Source organism: Haliotis rubra, unplaced genomic scaffold (assembly GCF_003918875.1).
Source record: "Haliotis rubra isolate DU_JTF1 unplaced genomic scaffold, ASM391887v1 Scf116, whole genome shotgun sequence".
Taxonomy (NCBI): domain Eukaryota; kingdom Metazoa; phylum Mollusca; class Gastropoda; order Lepetellida; family Haliotidae; genus Haliotis; species Haliotis rubra.
In genome coordinates, this window is record NW_025765070.1 from 368,668 (window position 1) to 386,881 (window position 18,214).

General features: G+C 41.9%; 1 protein-coding gene across 2 annotated transcripts in view; it reads left to right on the forward strand.

Annotated features, from left to right (window-relative positions):
• The first annotated feature begins 806 nt into the window (after window positions 1-806).
• The window catches only part of LOC124256098 (probable methyltransferase TARBP1), a 163,452-nt gene continuing 146,044 nt past the window's right edge, over window positions 807-18,214 (forward strand). For both annotated transcript variants that reach the window (XM_046690049.1, XM_046690041.1), the window contains exons 1-4: window positions 807-1,985; window positions 6,637-6,700; window positions 9,215-9,366; window positions 9,586-9,638. In XM_046690049.1, coding sequence (XP_046546005.1) covers window positions 930-1,985; window positions 6,637-6,700; window positions 9,215-9,366; window positions 9,586-9,638 — 1,325 coding nt within the window. In that variant the 5' untranslated portion in view covers window positions 807-929. The remainder of the gene's footprint in view (window positions 1,986-6,636; window positions 6,701-9,214; window positions 9,367-9,585; window positions 9,639-18,214) is intronic.

Here is an 18,214-nt window from a genome sequence, read left to right on the forward strand (position 1 = left end):
CGACCCGATGGTCTCTGGTTTGACGTTAGAATTACGAAGGACGTCCGTAGTGACATGAGCAGTGCGTGGTGTAGCGTTGTCATGTTGAACCATTCTGTCAGCTGATAATGGGAAGAATGTTAAATTGAAGAGTGTACCGATTTTCTGTCGAGTTCACTTGAACCGTCACCCTACAGTGAACAGTCCCTCGGCATTTCTCAGTAAAGTAGATTCTAGTACTTTAATAATTGGTGTTCGAATCTGTAATATATATATGATGTTATATTTGACGACTTCCCAAACAGCATCGTGTATTCATAGCTTATGCGCACCCCCCACCCCCCTTTTGTCCTGAAAGTTTATTAAATGACCATTGAAACTCGTGAAAATAAAGTGTGCACCCCTCCTTTCTCAGTAGTGTGCACCCCCACCCCCATCCCCCTTTTCTCAAAAAGCTGTATCCGTCCCTGAATATATATTACAGTTTCTGTACACGCCCATTCTCTAAAACAAACAGAGCTTAAATATGTGTTTGTTGTGTCATTTAACATTATTCAGTAAGCCAGGTGCATGTTGTACTTTTCCGTCGGATAGAGAATGAAGAGATCGTAAAAAAAGTGAAATTGCACTTTTTAGGTTTATGAACCGTCTCGAAATGTTCTCTGCTATTTTCATTTGCACAGTTTATTGACTGGCATGCATACTAATACTCTTAATGTAAACCAACTCATTTATTTATTTGCAGGAGTTGTTCCATTAATTGTATCTCGTTTGGTCCGTTTTATTAATCAGACATCAGATTTTAGTATTACCATGTTACCCGAGCCTGTCCGGCCTTTAGGCAATCACTGCATGGTCATCAACGTGGTTGTTGTCGGCGTATCAGCGGCCAAGTCAAGGAATCGTTGGTAACTACACGTTCAGCTAGTGATTTTATAGTCGCGATAACAATGGAAGAAATTATTGAACATATCAGTCACCTGGTAGACTTTGATGGCACAAGAATCATTAAACATTTGGTTCATGAACTAAGCAGCAACGTACCATCAGGTGAACAGATAATGGATGGGAAATATACAGCCAACTTGGAAATCCTGTGCAGACTAGTCAAGAACATTAAATCATATACCCAAGACCAGGAAGACATAGTTTCAGAAACTGACTCAATCATCTGGAGTGTATGTATACCCATGTTGAGACTGTTCCAGTCATCCATGCATTCTGTCAGCGGTGAATCAACACATCAGATTCTTCTTGCCATATGTGAACTCCTTGTAACAAGTCTAGAAAATTCTACTTCAGGTCAAGTAGTGAAAGTGCTTCAATACTGTGTTGATGCACTGCAATCCTTTTGCAATGACGGTCCTGGGATTTATGGCACATCACAACATAATGATGAATACTTGGGTGTCTCATGCACTGTGGAACTGCTCAGGACATACATGAATGGAAATAAGAACACAGTATTTGAACATGAAGTATGTGACCTGTTAAATAAGATCTTTACTCAGCTTATTGGTACATTTCCTCTTGTGTCAGATAAACTATTTGCAAGAGTTATCAGTGGTGTCCTTTCTCCTATACTTCGAAAAGATCCCAGATCTGCAGATAGTAAACTGGCCATGCTGTGGAGAGAAACTCAGTTACTCGGCCAAACAGTCAAACAGAGCCAGTCTGAAGATAAAACACTTGTCATGTTTTGTAGCTTAGCAGATTTTTACTTTCCAATTTCTGAACAGAAGATTGAAGAGGATTTACGATGTAGTGACAGTTTCTGGGAGATGCTTCAGGGAGGCTTGTACAGTGTAAACCCAGTGTCAAGAAAACGCTCATTGTACTTGTTGAAGAGGATTGTAGACACCTGTGAAAGGAACAATGTAGATGTGAATACTGATATGACAGGGGGAGCTTGTCCTATCTTCCAGTGGAAAACTTCAGCCAAAACGGATCTGGCCCTCATCTGGGAGCACTACATACTGTTGGTTGAAACCCTGGAAGAAAAACAGGTGATAGTGTCCTAATGCATTCAGTACTGGTATGTGCTTAGGTTAAGGTGTTATGAATGCCTCTGATTAGTTTGATGTCACTCTCAGTAATGACTTCATTTACCATGTTTACAAGTTCACAATACTTATTGTTATATGTGCCAAAATGAAGTCACAGTCTACTGCCATTTCGGAGCTTATGGAGTTAAACACAAGAAAAGGGGATGCAATGTCCAGAGTGACTGGCAGCCATCATTATATGACATACCACTACATCGCTACATTATGCGGCGGTCGCCCAACTCAGCTATACTTATAATTCTCCCAGAATATTCTTGAAAGACCAGGCTCCCAATGACAGGCAGGTAATAGTGAAAACATTTAACCCTACATGCAAGTAGTAAGAAAGTTAATTTGCTAAAGAACTGTCGGAAATAGAAAAAAAATGTTTTTAGGCTGTTACTCTGTGTCCCTAAAATTTACACAATTGCAAATAGCATATGTCAAAATAACCCACATCGGCCTAACTGAACGTTCAGTAGGCTGTGTAATAGGATATCCAGAAAAGCATGTTTACTCCTAAAATCGGGAAAATATACGAATAGCTGCAGAAAACAATAGATCAGACTATAGATGGCAGCTAGGACCGTCGACTCACCTGGCATGAAATGCATGTGCTGCATACAAGCACAAGGGGTCATCTCAAAGATATTTTATGCTTTTTCATGTGCGTTGTATATGTCTCATCTATTGATTACCATCTTACGTGTCTTTCTTTCATAAAGTTTATGTTGAGATATGTAAAAGAGTATGATACCCATAGAAAAGCTTAAATTAGCCATCGTATTAAATGTGTCAAAATGTATAGGTGACATGACCACCCGAAGATCGACAGGACTTTACATTATTTGTAAATTTGTATGACATGCCGTTTACTCCCCTAAGTTTAAAAGTTTAATTCCCCTAAAGGATTATCTTATCTTAGCTGATATCTGATAGCTTTTGAGATGACCCTTCCTACCTGTTTCTCTTTATAGTGGTAGTGAGACTCCATGGTAGCTGCATCCTTAATAGTTTCAGTATTAAAGTTATTATTTTTTACGTCAGTTATCACTTATAATGAAGCTAATTTTAATTTCAAAATGGACCTTTAAAAAGCTTCCTTTGTAATACAATATCATTGCACACTAATTTGCATAAAGCCATGGTCTGTTCCAAATAAGTCGCTTTTGACGTAGAAAAAAACTGCATTGCTCATTTCTGCACTAATCTCTCCTCAGTAAAGTATTTTTTCTCCGTTTCCTATCTCCCTACCACTGAGACTGTAGTTAGGCCGAACTTAGTTTAACAGATATTTCACCTTTTCACATATTAACTAGGGGTGAAACGGTATACTGCGGTGTTAGTACAACCGCAATCCAAAACTTTGGTATTTTCGGTTTTCTTGCCGTCATTTTATTAATCACTTTAAACCTTTTCTAAAATGTCTACAAATCGAATTATCTGGTCAAAATCTATGCATTTCTTAGCTTGGTGGCCGTTATTTTCCTGGGAGTAAGTTTGAGATCGCCTCAAGTCGTCTACTTACAATGTCAGGAAGACAGCAACTGCAGATACCAGATCAGTAGCTATAGCTGGGTTCTGTTTCTTTTTCAGTTATTTCAAATTAGGTGAACAGCAAAACATTGTAATAACTTATAAAAGTCAACTTTATCATAAATACACGCCATCAGACGGGTACTTACGTTTTTTCCCTGATGCAACACACCGCGTTATAGTTCAGGTAAACACTGCCATCCAAAAATGTATGATGTCAGAAAACTCATAATAAAACGATCTTCCTCGATTTCATTTTATTTGATTAAATTTAATCCCATTTTCTTTCATTAAAACTGTTTACAGTAACATCAGAGAAAACGTGTGAAATGCATCACCTCATTCTATACGCTTACCACTTCCCCTTACCTTGTTCATAAGGGTTCGCTTCTCGTGCCTACCGCGATAGCACTAATTTCAAGTTATTCTCAGCACTCAAGACCAGATTACCATTGATTCATTGAAGTCATATTTCACAATTAATTGCCAACATTTTGTTTTTACAATCAAAGTGGCAAGTACCGCGGGAAGTCAACGGTGACTTGTCAAACTGTCTCATACGTAAAATGTATCCAGCCACGTAACCTAAAGTACTGAACCTAGTATGTTAATTCTTATGTTAAATATGTTTGTAGAAAACATGCATAATACTAATACCACAGTGATATATATTATCTCTGTTAAAATAACTGCTTGAGATATAAATTATTCTGGTAATGGAATAGACATCCTTTGATGTTATATTTTCAGATCGTTTTTACCTGAATCACCGGTAGACTGGAGCAAAACATGAGTACACAGCTGATTGTTATTTCTGGCTTAGTTGAATAACAGGTAGCATAACAGGAAGGACAACTGAATTATCATGTAGAGTGATGTTTAATTTGATTGCAGGTTTCCTATACACATATTTATTTTCATTTACAAAGTTTGTTTTTTAACTACGACGATATGATATAGTTTTGACTGGGCACAATACACGAAATAGCAGTTCTGTTATGTCAATGGAAAATACATTTTTACTTGGCCTATATTCTTGGTAATGTATAACGTGGGTGTCTCATAACTCAGGGGCCATCCATAGACTGGAGTTAAGACGAGGGATGACTGTAAGTATGGATCTGGTGGCTTTCCCTTCACACTTATGTTTGTTTGTTGTTGCTACCATCTCATTACAAGCTATATCAGAACAATGAACATTTAACGACCAATAAAAAGATTTGTTTCAGAAAGGAGAAATACATTTCTGAGTGAAATTTAAAAGATATTTTGAATGAATCTGAAAACTGAATAAAACATAATTCTGGAATGTGTCAAGATAGCAGTACTATGAAGCAGTACTTCCCAAGGACTGGAAAGTCTCTAAATGTTTAACTGACTGAAACAAGAGATAGACAATGATTTAGAGCAAGGACAATGATCTGTCACACAAACTGTAACTGTCTTATGACAACTGTGTTGAGTTAATTTGTTTAATTTATTTATCTGTGATATGTCATCAACAGAGTCACATTCGACAGGATCTGATTTGTGTATCGTTTTTTGGTGTGTTTTTTTAAACATGAACATTTCGGGGACGTGATGATTTCACTGCATTAAAAGCTGATGTGATTTTAGTGACTTTTAATCATACTTGGCTACTTGCTATTTTGCCACACAGCTGTGAGCTCCAAGATTCCAATGATACTTTAGTTCTTCTATCTTGTCATGAAACAGTTTTGTTCATTCAAAATAACAAAGATTATGATTATTTTTTTCCATGTTATTAAACACTGTAAGGTTTGGCTCTTGTTGTCAGTTTTGTGCATTATGATCTGATCTCATGTACTGAACCGAAACGGACCGAACCGAAGGCCTTATACCGCAATACGTACCGTACCGAGGTAAAAGTGTACCGTTTCACCCCTAATATTAACTACATAAATTGTAGATATAAATGCAAAAAAAACCCCAGATTTTTTTCTATTTCCGACAGTACTTTAGTAATGCAGATATTCCACAACATACATGTCACATATCACGTAGACCCCTGAAGATATGGGATAGAATTGGTCTTCCACAACCCATGCTTGTGACAAACAGGATCGGGCTTGCTGACTTGCTTGATGCGAGTAAATGCTCCCCAACTTCTTTGAGTGGCATTTCAGAAGTTGAGACGTACAATATAGAACAAATTTTGTGGATAACATTAACAACTTCTTTATTTGGTGAGATATAGATTTTTGTACCGTCAAGCAGGAGTGATGACAACTAGATTCTTGTATCATCAAGCAGGAGTCATGACAACAGTACAAGAATTTGTATCGAAATGTCGCACTCATGAATTAAAGAAGTTGTTATCCATAAAATTTGTTCTATGCTCACCAACTTCCCCAATATGGCCAGAAACAGATAGCCTACCTGCAAAGCTTGAATTGTGCAGAGGAATTACGTTTACCAGTACATTTAGTGTACCATGTTGTCCTTATGTAAGGTAAGGTAACAGAATAACAATAAAAGTACAGTTTTTAACTGAGGTGTGAACCCTTCAGGGTGTACACTCTCCCATTTCATCTCAGGAGATGTGGCTGTAGTGTTCTGCGAGGCTGGTTTACGTTGTTGACCAGCCAGTGGTTAATGTTTCTCCATGTTCACTTATTTGGATCAATAGCTGTGTGTCAGAGCAGCATGTTGGATGATAGGATCCTGGTGGTGGGTGGAGCTGTATGTTTACGGTGGATGTCACTGTGCCATCCCAAATATAACTGCCTGGCTTCGTATGAAGATGAACATTCTTGTGAAGATTTATGGTCACAGAAGATCTTAAGTGATTAGATACAGTGAAAACCCAACTTATTTGAAGTGAGAAGGATACCTCAATTAGTGCATAATGATGATAAAAAATGAGATTGATGAACAGTAGATGATAGCTAAAGGCAAATAAACAGGACATGATCTGCAGATGAATTAAGTAATAATTATTAGTACACACAGCTTATAGACTGTATAGGTAAGTCATGTAGTTGCAAGTATCCAGTGTCATTAATTGTTTTCTAACTGCTGTGCTTCATTGACTATATTTGTGTGTATGTTGCAGGTTCATGTAATAAAGCCCCTGTTAGGCCGGATGCAGTCACTTGTGAAAGCTGCTGCCCTCACAGGTGATGTATGGCTCTTATGTAAAGTCACCCTACACTTCTGTCCAAACCAAGGGATATATCCTTAGTCTTCAGAGCTATATAGTAGTACATCTACTACAGAAAACTTTGTTCATATGAATCCCAGAAATTTGCTGTGAAGAGTCTCTTGGCTCTGCAAAATATGGTTCAGAAATGAAACATACAACTTTATGGATGACAACTTCTTATTTATTGCATGAAGCGACGTTTTGATGTAGATTCGTACATCGTTATCAAGCTAAAAGTGAATACAACCAGATGTAGAGGGGTATATATACATAGTATGTTTTGACAACAGCAGATTAACATTAACAACAACATGTAATTGAATAACAACTGGTACATAATTATGAGAGGCCAGTGGGAGACTAAGAACAACAAATGAGACTGGGAATGAAGCCAATAAACAAGGGGTATAAGTTGTAATAACAAGCTGATTGGATGCTTTGTAGAGTCTATAGTTTGATTAGTTCTTCATAGAGCCGATGGTATATATAAGAAGTTGTCATCCATAAAGTTGTATGTTTCATTTCTGAGTCACCAACTTCTAGAATGCCCATCAAACAATCAAATTATGGTTGTTGGGTCACATCCCGGTTCAAGCATGCCTGTATGTATTAGGGTCATGTTCCACAAAGAGAACAGTTGTAGCATTATGATTGCTTTGGTCAACAGAGCCCAATCTCTCGGTCATCAGTGGACATTTTTTATGTTGAGGGGGCATATGTGCATTCAGGTGTTGCAGTCCTTTCAGGTATTGATGCCATGAAGCAAACTCGAATTGATAGAGCATAGATACATGTATCATCAATGGTGTACTTTTGACTTCTTGTTAGTCATAGTTTTTGTAATTTGACTTGTGTAAGTCAACTTAAAGTTTTCCCCAGACCATGGGAAGCAGTGGCATACAGATGTCCAGCAATAGTGATAACCTGTACCAAACAGCTATGATGAGGTTATTATTACTTTAATTTCACGTACAAGTTTCAGATCATTGCATCAAAATTCTTTGAAGTTCTATTCTTGGGTATTTAAAATTCTGGGTATTTTGTATATAATTCTGAGAATGCTAACTTTCACCTCCTGGCTCCTATTTAGTAAGGCTGATAAGTATTTGTTGAAGTGAACTATTCCGGCCTTGCACTTATGCAGTTGATCTGTCTTGATCTTGTTTCACTTGCAGTTATTCATTAGATCTCTGACAGTGAAGACGACTGTGATGTTAGAGAGGTAGTTTTCTTAGAACGATGCACAAGGGTAACAGTGCTTAGTTTCAGGGGGCATTTAATACAAAATCATTATAATAATGATAATAGAGGGGAATTCTTAAAGGATTTATGGTTAAGCCACTATGGCTAGAAGCACGCAACTTGTCACTGTGAACATTCACACTGCAGAGTTGGAATCTCTCATCAATTATTACTCAGTTGTTACTGTGTTGCTTTCACCAGAGGTTTATATTCCACTGGGGCTTGTAACACAAAACACTGGCATCAAGCTATATATTAGCTCTGATGGCTTATAGCACTATGTAGATATGGTAATATGCTACATAATATATGACCAATATTTTCAATTTCCTTAACATTTTGCTCTACATCTACCATTCTGACTGCTACTCCCTTTTGGCTAGCAGCTTCTTGCTGGTTACAAACATAACATACAAACGATCAATGAACTTTGTATCTTGGTGGGCGAACAGAAAGTGTAGTTCAAACACCAAAGTGCATTCTATATGTATTTGGCTTAACCAAGTAATTTGGAAAACTGGTTGATTATAACATGGATATTAAATAATAAATAAATGTGCATTTATAATGCACGCAATCCAGACAGATATGCCTGCTCAAGGCGCTACAAGGGGATTGTATAAAGATAAAAGTCAGGGAGTGTTGACTGGATTTAAATGTCACTATGATACTTGGAGAACATATGGGTCTTTAGTCTTGATTTGAATTTCTCAAAGGTTGGACACAGTTTCAACTCTGATGGAAGTGAGTTCCAGAGGATAGGGGCAGTGCTGGAGAAGGATCTGGAGCCAAATGTCTTCAGTCGATATTTAGGAACTTGGAGGAGATTTTGGTCACTTGATCGGAGTTTACGTGCTGGAGTGTGTTGAGTCAAGAGTTCAGATAGATAGTCAGGGCTGGTGTTATGGAGGCATCGATATGTGATACAGAGAAGCTTGAACTCTATTCTAGCTTTTACTGGCAACCAGTGGAGGTCTCTGAGCACTGGTGTCATGTGCACATGTCTTGGTGTTCTTGTGATGACCCGTGCTGCAGAATTTTGCAGCAACTGTAGCTTAGATAGCAGTTTACCACTGATGCCCTGAAGCAAACTGTTGCAGTTATCTAGTCTTGATGTTATTAGACCATGGGCAAGTACCTTTAAATAATTGCTGTGAGAGACCAAGGACTCGAGGTTTGAAGAAGGGTTTGATATTTAGAGGTATGCATTGCAAGTGTTCTATTGTGAACTATTCTGTGTGGGCAGAGGCTGGCTGGTGCCTACACACATCCTGGGTGGTGACAGTGCTGAGGCGATGCTACCAGCATGAGAGTCAGTACATCATCAAGTGGGGGGTGGAGACAGCACTCAACTTGGACCTGACGTCTGTACCTCTTCTAGAGCAGGACCAGCAGGGGGTAAGCATAGCTTCAATATTCTCATGCTCTCAGATGTTGATATAGCTTGCCGGTAGTATTTTACATAAGTGAGTGAGTTGTGCTGTAGGCACACTAGTTTGTAGACTAGTAATCCTGAATCAAACAAAGCAATGATGGATAGGATCAGCATAACATTCTGTTGTTTTCCTGAGTGTGTTTGAAATATTCTTTTTTAATAGTTCTGGTTATTTCTTACAGTTCCTGACTGGCGACCTTCTTCTTATTCTTCAAGAACTCAGGCTTTATCTGAGGTACTTATAACACATATTTTAGACTGACTGACTTGAACACATGCTTTCACCTTTGTCGTTTACAATACTGTGTTGTGTATGCTATCATTGATTGACTGAAACTGACTTGAACACATGCTTTCACCTTTGTCGTTTACAATACTGTGTTGTGTATGCTATCATTGATCAAGATACAGCTATTCTAACAGAAATGTAACAACGCCTGTAAACTGATCTTCAGTTGAGTGTTGTTTTCAAAAACAGAACTTGTGACATTCCTTCATGATCTTTTGATGTGAGTTTTGTATTAATTGTATTGCCAAATTTTCCTTATCCTGACTCATTATCTTTTGCTTATCTCCCTTTCCCTTTCGAATGGTAGTGGAACACTTGAATCCCTTGAAGTTCCCGAAGCGGACGTACAATACTCACCCACGAGTTACCTCCCTTCCTCTTTCCCGTGCAAACGTACCATGTGACGTGCCCAGACTTGTCACTCTCTCCTTTTCACCCAAGCGGATGGTTGGGCGAGCACTGGAGTCCCGTATACGGCAATCTATCATTTATATTTAGGCCTATTCTTCTAAATTAAGCTGTGTATGGTTTTGTTTATAATTACGATATAGTATTTGTACAAATTTGTTGAAATTTATTGACTTTGACTAATGTTTTCATCGTGTTGTAACTTCGTTTACAATTCATGAAATCGTGCTGTGTGTGTAAACACAGGTTGTCTCTGGCTGATCCTCACCCCAAATGTCCATCCTGTACAGATCCATGTTCATCCACCTTGCGTTGTAGCTACTGTATTGATTTAACTGAATTACTATTTAATCAATATCTGTCTTATGTTTATAGACGTGCCATGGATCGGATGAAAAAGACATCTCTAGTCACATGTGATAAATCTGGAGATCAGCCCCAAAACCGTATGTTGCTTGCTGCTGATGTTCATAATAGTGATATGTTGCCTAGTACATTACAGAGCCAGTCTACGGCAAAGGGGGCTAAGAAAAGGTCGTCAACCTCGCAACCTACGCCGTCCCAGTCTAAAAAGAAGACGGTGACTTCTTCTACTATGCAGAGAAAGTCTACGAGTACTAGATCTGAGGGCAAAACTAAACGTGCTACCGCTGCTAAGCAGAGATCTTTCAACGAAGTGATCGTACCGCCGCATGAGGAAGACGTATTTGACGACCCCCCTATACTACTACCTGAGGTATCGATGACATCTATGACGCAGTCGATGTCAACTACCACTAGATCATCACCTATGAATGTCACAGCAGGCCAGCTGTCGGACATAAGACCTCTTCCTTCGAGGACAGAAGTTGAGGCACAGAAAACAGCATCGCAGCCGATTCAACAGATGCAGAACTTCGCCCCGGGGGGGAGTTCATGACGCAGTTTACCAACAAGATGATGGCTATGATGGAGCTGAGATTCCAGCAAGAATCAAGGAAGACCCAACAGTCTACCGACACCGTGCGCAAACCCACTGGCCTGCGCGAATCTACACCCATCAGAGCTACACCTGCAGTTGATGTTGGCGAACGTACTCCTCCGCGAAGGGCTCCACAACCGGACGACTCCATCATACTACGAGATAGTCAAGATGAGACGCCTGCCTCGACGCCTAGCCGATCCAGATCAAGATCACCACGCAGACGTTCGCGAAGGCACAGCTCACCACACGGAGGTTCGCAAAGAGGTTCCAGAGAGAGACGTTCGTGAAGGGAACGCTTCCTATGACAGACGTTCGCACAGGGAGGAATCTTCAGCTGCAGGTTCGCGAACCCAGGATGAAGGTTCGCGAAGGGATACAGGCTCACACAGAGATACGTCAGCAAGACACAGCTCTCTGACTCATGACACTACGGACCCCGTCTTCTCGGACTCTGAAGTAACGGCTTGGAGGCCCCATGGCTAACCAAGCCTATAGTCGCATACCTTCATCAACGAGGTCTACGCAATGCCTTCTACCTGGACGACGGGATTCAGGTCCACCAAGATGCAAGTCTACTCAGACTACAACCGAACTTCACGATCAAGTTGCTCACTCAACTGGGATGGTTGGTGAACCTAAGGAAGTCAGAACTGGAACCAAAACAAGATCTACAATTCCTGGGGATAAGATTCATCACTACAGGGAATCGAATCGTCATCCCAGAGGATCGATGGGTCAAGATACAAGCCATGATTCCACCGGCAGTCACCTCTCCGTTAACACTACGATCATGGCAAGTTCTACTCGGTCTACTAACCTTGGCGCAAGACTTGACGCACATAGGAGGGTTACAGCTAAGACCGCTACAACGGTTCCTTATAAAGCATTTGGACAGTGTCGACCCTGTCCTGCTGCCCGAAAACCTCAAGAGGTATCTACTATGGTGGACACACAGGTCGAATGTCTGCGAAGGAGTCTATTTACAAGAGCCGGCCTTCAAGACACACCTCTACGCGGATGCCTCGTTGAAAGGATGGGGGGCACATCTCAACGATCAAGTAGCGTCGGGAAAGTGGTCTCATACAGAACAAAAGCTCCACATCAATCTACTAGAGATGAAAGCAGTGATCAACGCCGTACAACTATGGTTGAGCTTGCTGAACAACAAGATGTTGATGATCTACACAGACAACTACACAGTGGCGTTCTCTATAAATCGGCAAGGATCCACAAGATCTCCAAGCCTATTGCAGCTCACATTCCAGTTGTTCCAGATCACGCAAAAAGCAGACATCTGGACAAAGGCGTGTCACATACCCGGAGCCAAGAACGTACCTTAAACGGCTACGCTTTTCCACCCCCGATACTACTGCCAAAAGTACTGATCAAGATCAAACAGACACAGACGCTACAACTGACTTTGGTTGCGCCTTACTGGCCAGCGAGAGCATGGTTTCCAGATCTACTAGAAAACCTAGGAAGTCCAGTAATCAAGCTTCCAGATTGGCCGAACCTACTGATACATCCGCACACCAAGCAAGTCCACGGAATCCCAGCAGTGTTCCAACTACACGTGTGGACTGTATCAAAATGTGTTTGAAAAAAAGAGGATACTCCACCAGAGCAGCCAAAGCAGTAACTCTAGCCTTACGCAGATCGACTCGCAACCTATACGACGATAAATGGCTGAAGTTTGAAACTTACGCAAGGCGGAAAGGCTTCACAGCCATAATAGCTACGCATCCTCAAGTGGCGGAATGTCTATGTCATCTGAGACAGACCAGACATCTAAAGGATTTGACTCTATCGACTTACCTCGCTGCCATCAGTACAGTGATTACCATGAAAACAGGCATCAAGTTGACGAAAGTACCAGAATTACTTGCTCTACTGAGATCATTCAAGTTGGAAGACCAACAAAAGAAATTCAGAGCTCCAGTCTGGGACCTGAATGTAATTCTACGTCATCTTACCAGTGATGTCTACGAACCACTAGACCAGATCACGATTGAGGTACAAACACAGAAGACGCTGTTCCTGCTAGCGTTAGCCACTGCAGCTCGCATATCGGAGATACATGCGCTGGACTACGGTCGAACGACATTCGACAGAGGGCAAAATAATACAGTTCATCTAGGACTTAGATGGGACTTTATTGCCAAGAATCAACTACCTGGTCAACCAGATAGACAATTCCACGTACCAGCGCTATCTACAGTCCTCGGCCCACAAGATATAGAGGACTTATCCTTGTGCCCAGTCAGAGCCTTGAAGGTATATCTTCAAAAGACTAAGACGAGGAGAAGGAAATTCAAGCGCCTATTCATCCCATTATCAACTGAGACATCAACTGAAGTCTCAAGAACGACCATATCGTTCTGGATGAGAGCCGTTATATTGAGAGCCTACAAAGCAGCAGGACTAGAACCTCCTAGAGCCTCCAACCCACACGAAATTGCTCTATACCGACAATAATGGAGGGCTGCTTCTGGAAGTCGGACACGGTGTTTGCCAACCACTACCTCTGAGACATAGACACTGAAGACGTCTCAGGCATTCACCAATTTGGGCCTCTTGTTGTAGCACAGCAACTAACGGTTCCTCAAAGGCGCGCTGAGTTGGAAAATCTCACCCTTTATCTCGTTGACTTGCAGATGACTTTTACTAGGAAAAGTACTAGTACTCCCAACCTTCCCGTTGAAGACACTTGTGATTTCACAGCAGATCCAAGTGCATGGGCGAAAATATAAGGAGAGAGTGACAAGTGAGGCACGTCACATGGTACATTTACGCGGGAAAGAGGAAAGGAGGTAACTCGTGGGTGAGTATTGTACGTCCGCTTCGGGAACATCAAGGGATTCAAGTGTTCCACTACCATTCGAAAGGGAAAGGGAGATAAGCAAAGATCATGAGTCAGGATAAGTATAAAATATCAAATTTTTCCTTATCCTGACTCATGCTTATTTGCTTGTCTTCATCTTCTGGCGAACCTAGTGGAACACTTGTATCTCCCAATTGAAGTTCCCTTCAATAAAAAATCACTCATTAGTACTGACCACGAGTTACCTCCCTTCTGCAAGCGCGGGAACGAGGGCGCCACCCAAGCCAATGTGCCTCACTCTCTCCTTCTTCGCCCAGTGAGCTGGACGTGAGAGCACCTGTGTCTCCCAACACACTATATCCTTTATTTATATTTAGTTAGTTCCTCTTATACATTAGTATAGAGGTATTACTAGTATATTTATTCAATTTGCATTGATTATTAATTGTGTTTCTGCTGTTTATTCACGCTTCGCCGTGATTGTTCAGTAGGCTACATTAATGAAAATTTGCACAGATTGTAAACTACGTTATTCTGATACCGATCCACATTTAAAATGCCCTAGTTGCATTACTCCATGTTCCTTTGATTCTCGTTGTAAATTTTGTATCAATTTACCAATCTCTGCCTTTGACAAATATTTATGTTCCGTTTATAGATGGAAGGCAGATAAATCTCGTAAACAGAATTCAAACATGGCTAATAGATCGCAAATTAATGTTCCATGTCAACTGTTGACTGAGGACACGCCACCGGCTGGTGACATGCCTGAGTTTCCCTCGGCGGATAAGCGTGGGACGCAGTCCGCTATGTCCAAGAAGCGACCTGCATCTCAAGAGCTGCCGTCTTCCCAGTCCAAGTCGAGGAAATCATCCATATCATCTCGTACACTGCGTACACCAAGATCTACAACTTCATCTAAAGGGAAGTCAACAAAATCTAATAATTTTGCCTCTGATATCTTACCAGTTACAGAATTAGCATTATATGATGATGATGATATGCTAATTATCATTCCAGAAGTTCGTCACCAGCCTGTTTCTGCGACTGTCACCTCAGCGCAGATGAACACACAACCTGAGATGCCGACACTATCACCAGAAATTTTATCTGAGGGTCCCGTCACCTCTGCAGAGAGACATCCCTCATCAACGCAGACCGTTTCAGATGACTTGATCAACCAGATAATGAGGGTGATGGAAGACCGCTACGGCTTACAGAGGCCTCAGAGCCACGGGCCTCAGAGCCCACCCCATATCAAGTCATACAGGGCCTCAGAGCCCACCTTGGCTTCGCGTAGGGCCTCTGAGCCCATAGGACGCCCCGCCGCGAAGGGCAACCCTGCCCGAGTGAGCTCTTTGCATAAGGTATCCCAGGCGCCTGTGAAGGAGCTAGAGCCTCACCTTTTGCAAGAGGCTTTCAGGAGAGAAGCGCTTAGCCGAGCACGCACCTTGTCATGCACGAAGGGCGTTCGCAAGCAAAGCTCATATGTCGGATCGGACACTGACTCCAGACATTCGCGTGGGGACGCGAAGGCTAAGTGGTTCTACATCATCGCCTAGAAGACGCGTTAAGCAGTAGCCCTCAATGTTCGAGAAGTCCAGAGCGTCTCATGGCCATCACCGCTCACGAAGCCCACAGTCTCCTTGAAGGATGTCTTCTCCAAGGTCTACATACACTAGCCACTCGTCAGTCCGTTCTCCTCAGTCCTCACATAGATCTTCTTACAGATCGAGGACTCCGACATACGACCATACGTTAGAGGAGGACGATGGTATCATTTTCTCAGAGGCTGAGATAAGGTATTGGATGGTAAACGAATTACAACTGGCCTCCCCTTCTAAGAACGAGGATACAGCCCAAACTTACCTGATGAAAGATGATGATGTAGATCATATCACCGTGCCTCCTATGGATCCTATCGCAGCCGTTCCTGCTATACTGGATACAGCCTACTCCAAATCTGCTAAAACCCAACTTACCCATTTACTGTTTTTCAATGCCAAGAGTTTTTATGGACATAATATGGAGCCCTTTTTCAAGACTCAGGAGATTGATGAAAACTTTAAACTTATCAGTGATTCCAAGTCCAGAAGTTATAGGGTAGACGATCGCAAGATGGCCCAGTTAGATACCATTTCCAGAAGGATGTTCTTCGGACTTAATAGATCTAGGACTATTAACGAGACTCTCATCACCAAGTTCAAGTACTCTATGGATGAGGAGGGCAGGATGATCTATTCAGCTCTACTTATGCAGAAAAAAGATCAACAATTCCTCACAGACCATCTTTCAGCACTTACTGAAACTACTACCATGACACGTCGGCAAGGATTACTAGCCTCCTGCTCTTGGAATAAACAATTCACAGAGCCCCTGTACACAGCTCCATGGTCTTCACCCTTACTGTTTGGTGGCAACATTAACAAGGTCTCCAAGGAAGTATCTAAAGATTCTAGAGAAGTACTCATGATTAAATCTATGGATACGTTAGCGAACGTCTTTAAACAATCAGCACAGAGGTTCTCAGGCAAGTCTAAGTTTTCAGGGCTACAGAGAGCACTGGATAAGCAATTAGCGGCCGTTAATAATCACAAGGATTCTTTTCGTCGCCCGTACAACAAGTTCAGAGGAGGATCAGCTAGAGGCAGATCATCCAGAGGTGCCCGTGGATTTAAACGATGAAAGTCAGGTTCGGAACGACTGGAGTCTTCCACCCCCAGTCGTCCCAGTACAACCTTCTCAAGTGGGTGGACGTCTACAACTACACTGGGAAAACTGGGGAATACTTCAAGATCCGTATGTATCCAACATCCTTCAGTACGGATATCGTCTACAACTCAAGGCCAAGCCACCGTTAGCAGTCAACCCACCAGGGTTCAACGTTCATCTGGCACAACTACCGATGTTAAGAGAAACAGTTCAGTCTCTACTAAACAAACAGGCCTTAGAAGTTCTCGATCAGCGAAACATCATACCAGGTTTCTACTCCCCAGTTTTCCTAGTGCCGAAAAAGAATTCCAAAGAGAATTATCGTCTCATTTACAACATGAGCACATTCAACAGAGAATTTCTATGCAAACCACCAGCGTTTCGCATGATACATTTACCTCAACTCCGTCATCTAATTCGTCCACTAGATTACATGGCAGGACGCATACCTACACATTCTGATTCATCCCAGTTCAAGGATATATCTGAGATTTATGCTAGACGGCATACACTACCAATGGAAAGTACTTCCCTTCGGAATCACTTCGGCCCCATGGATATTCACAAGAGTAACCAAGCCTATTGTCTCATACCTACATCGTCAAGGCCTGCGGAGTGCATTTTACCTAGACGACGGTATACAGGTGGATCCAGATCCACAGCGTCTCAGACTACAGCTGAACTTTACAATCAAGCTACTAACGCAGTTAGGCTGGTTAGTAAATCTACTCAAGTCGGACCTAGAGCCCACGCAGGATCTGCAATTTCTAGGTATACGATTCCTTACAGCTCAGAATCGTATTGTAGTCCCGGAGAACAGATGGATCAAGATCCAACAACTGATCCCCCAAGCCCTACTCTCTCCGTTACCACTACGACAGTGGCAGAGTCTACTGGGACTACTCACATCAGCTCAAGACTTGACACTCAGAGGCAGGCTTCAATTGCGTCCATTACAAGTCCTCATCAATGCCCATCTCGAGGACCCTCTACCGTTCAGTCTACCAGATTACGTCAAACGACATCTACTCTGGTGGACCAAGAGATTGAATGTTGCGCAGGCGCCTCCTTAGTAGAGCCGAATCGAAAACACATCTCTACGTGGACGCGTCACTAAAAGGTTGGGGAGCCCACCTTACCGGCAGGACAGCGTCAGGCCTATGGAGCATTCAAGAGAGCTTATGTCACATAAATCTGCTAGAGATGCAAGCAGTCATAAACGCCATAGTCACTGGAGCAACCTGTTACAGAACGCTCAGTTAATGATTCACACAGACAACTCAACAGTGGCGTTTTATGTGAACAAACAAGGGTCAACAAGATCGCTAAATCTACTCACTCGATGTTTCAGACTGTTCGATTTAGTCGACAGTCTAAACATTCGTATCAAAGCCTGCCACATTCCAGGAGCAAAGAATGTGTTAGCAGACGCTCTCTCTGGGACGCACCAACCATCGCCGACAGAATGGATGCTCCACACAGAGATATTCAATCAGATAATCATGGAAATAGGATCTCCTCTGATAGACCTATTTGCCACCCGATTCAACAATCAACTGACAACCTTCATATCGCCAGTGCCAGATCCATTAGCTTGGGCAACGGACGCACTAAGCA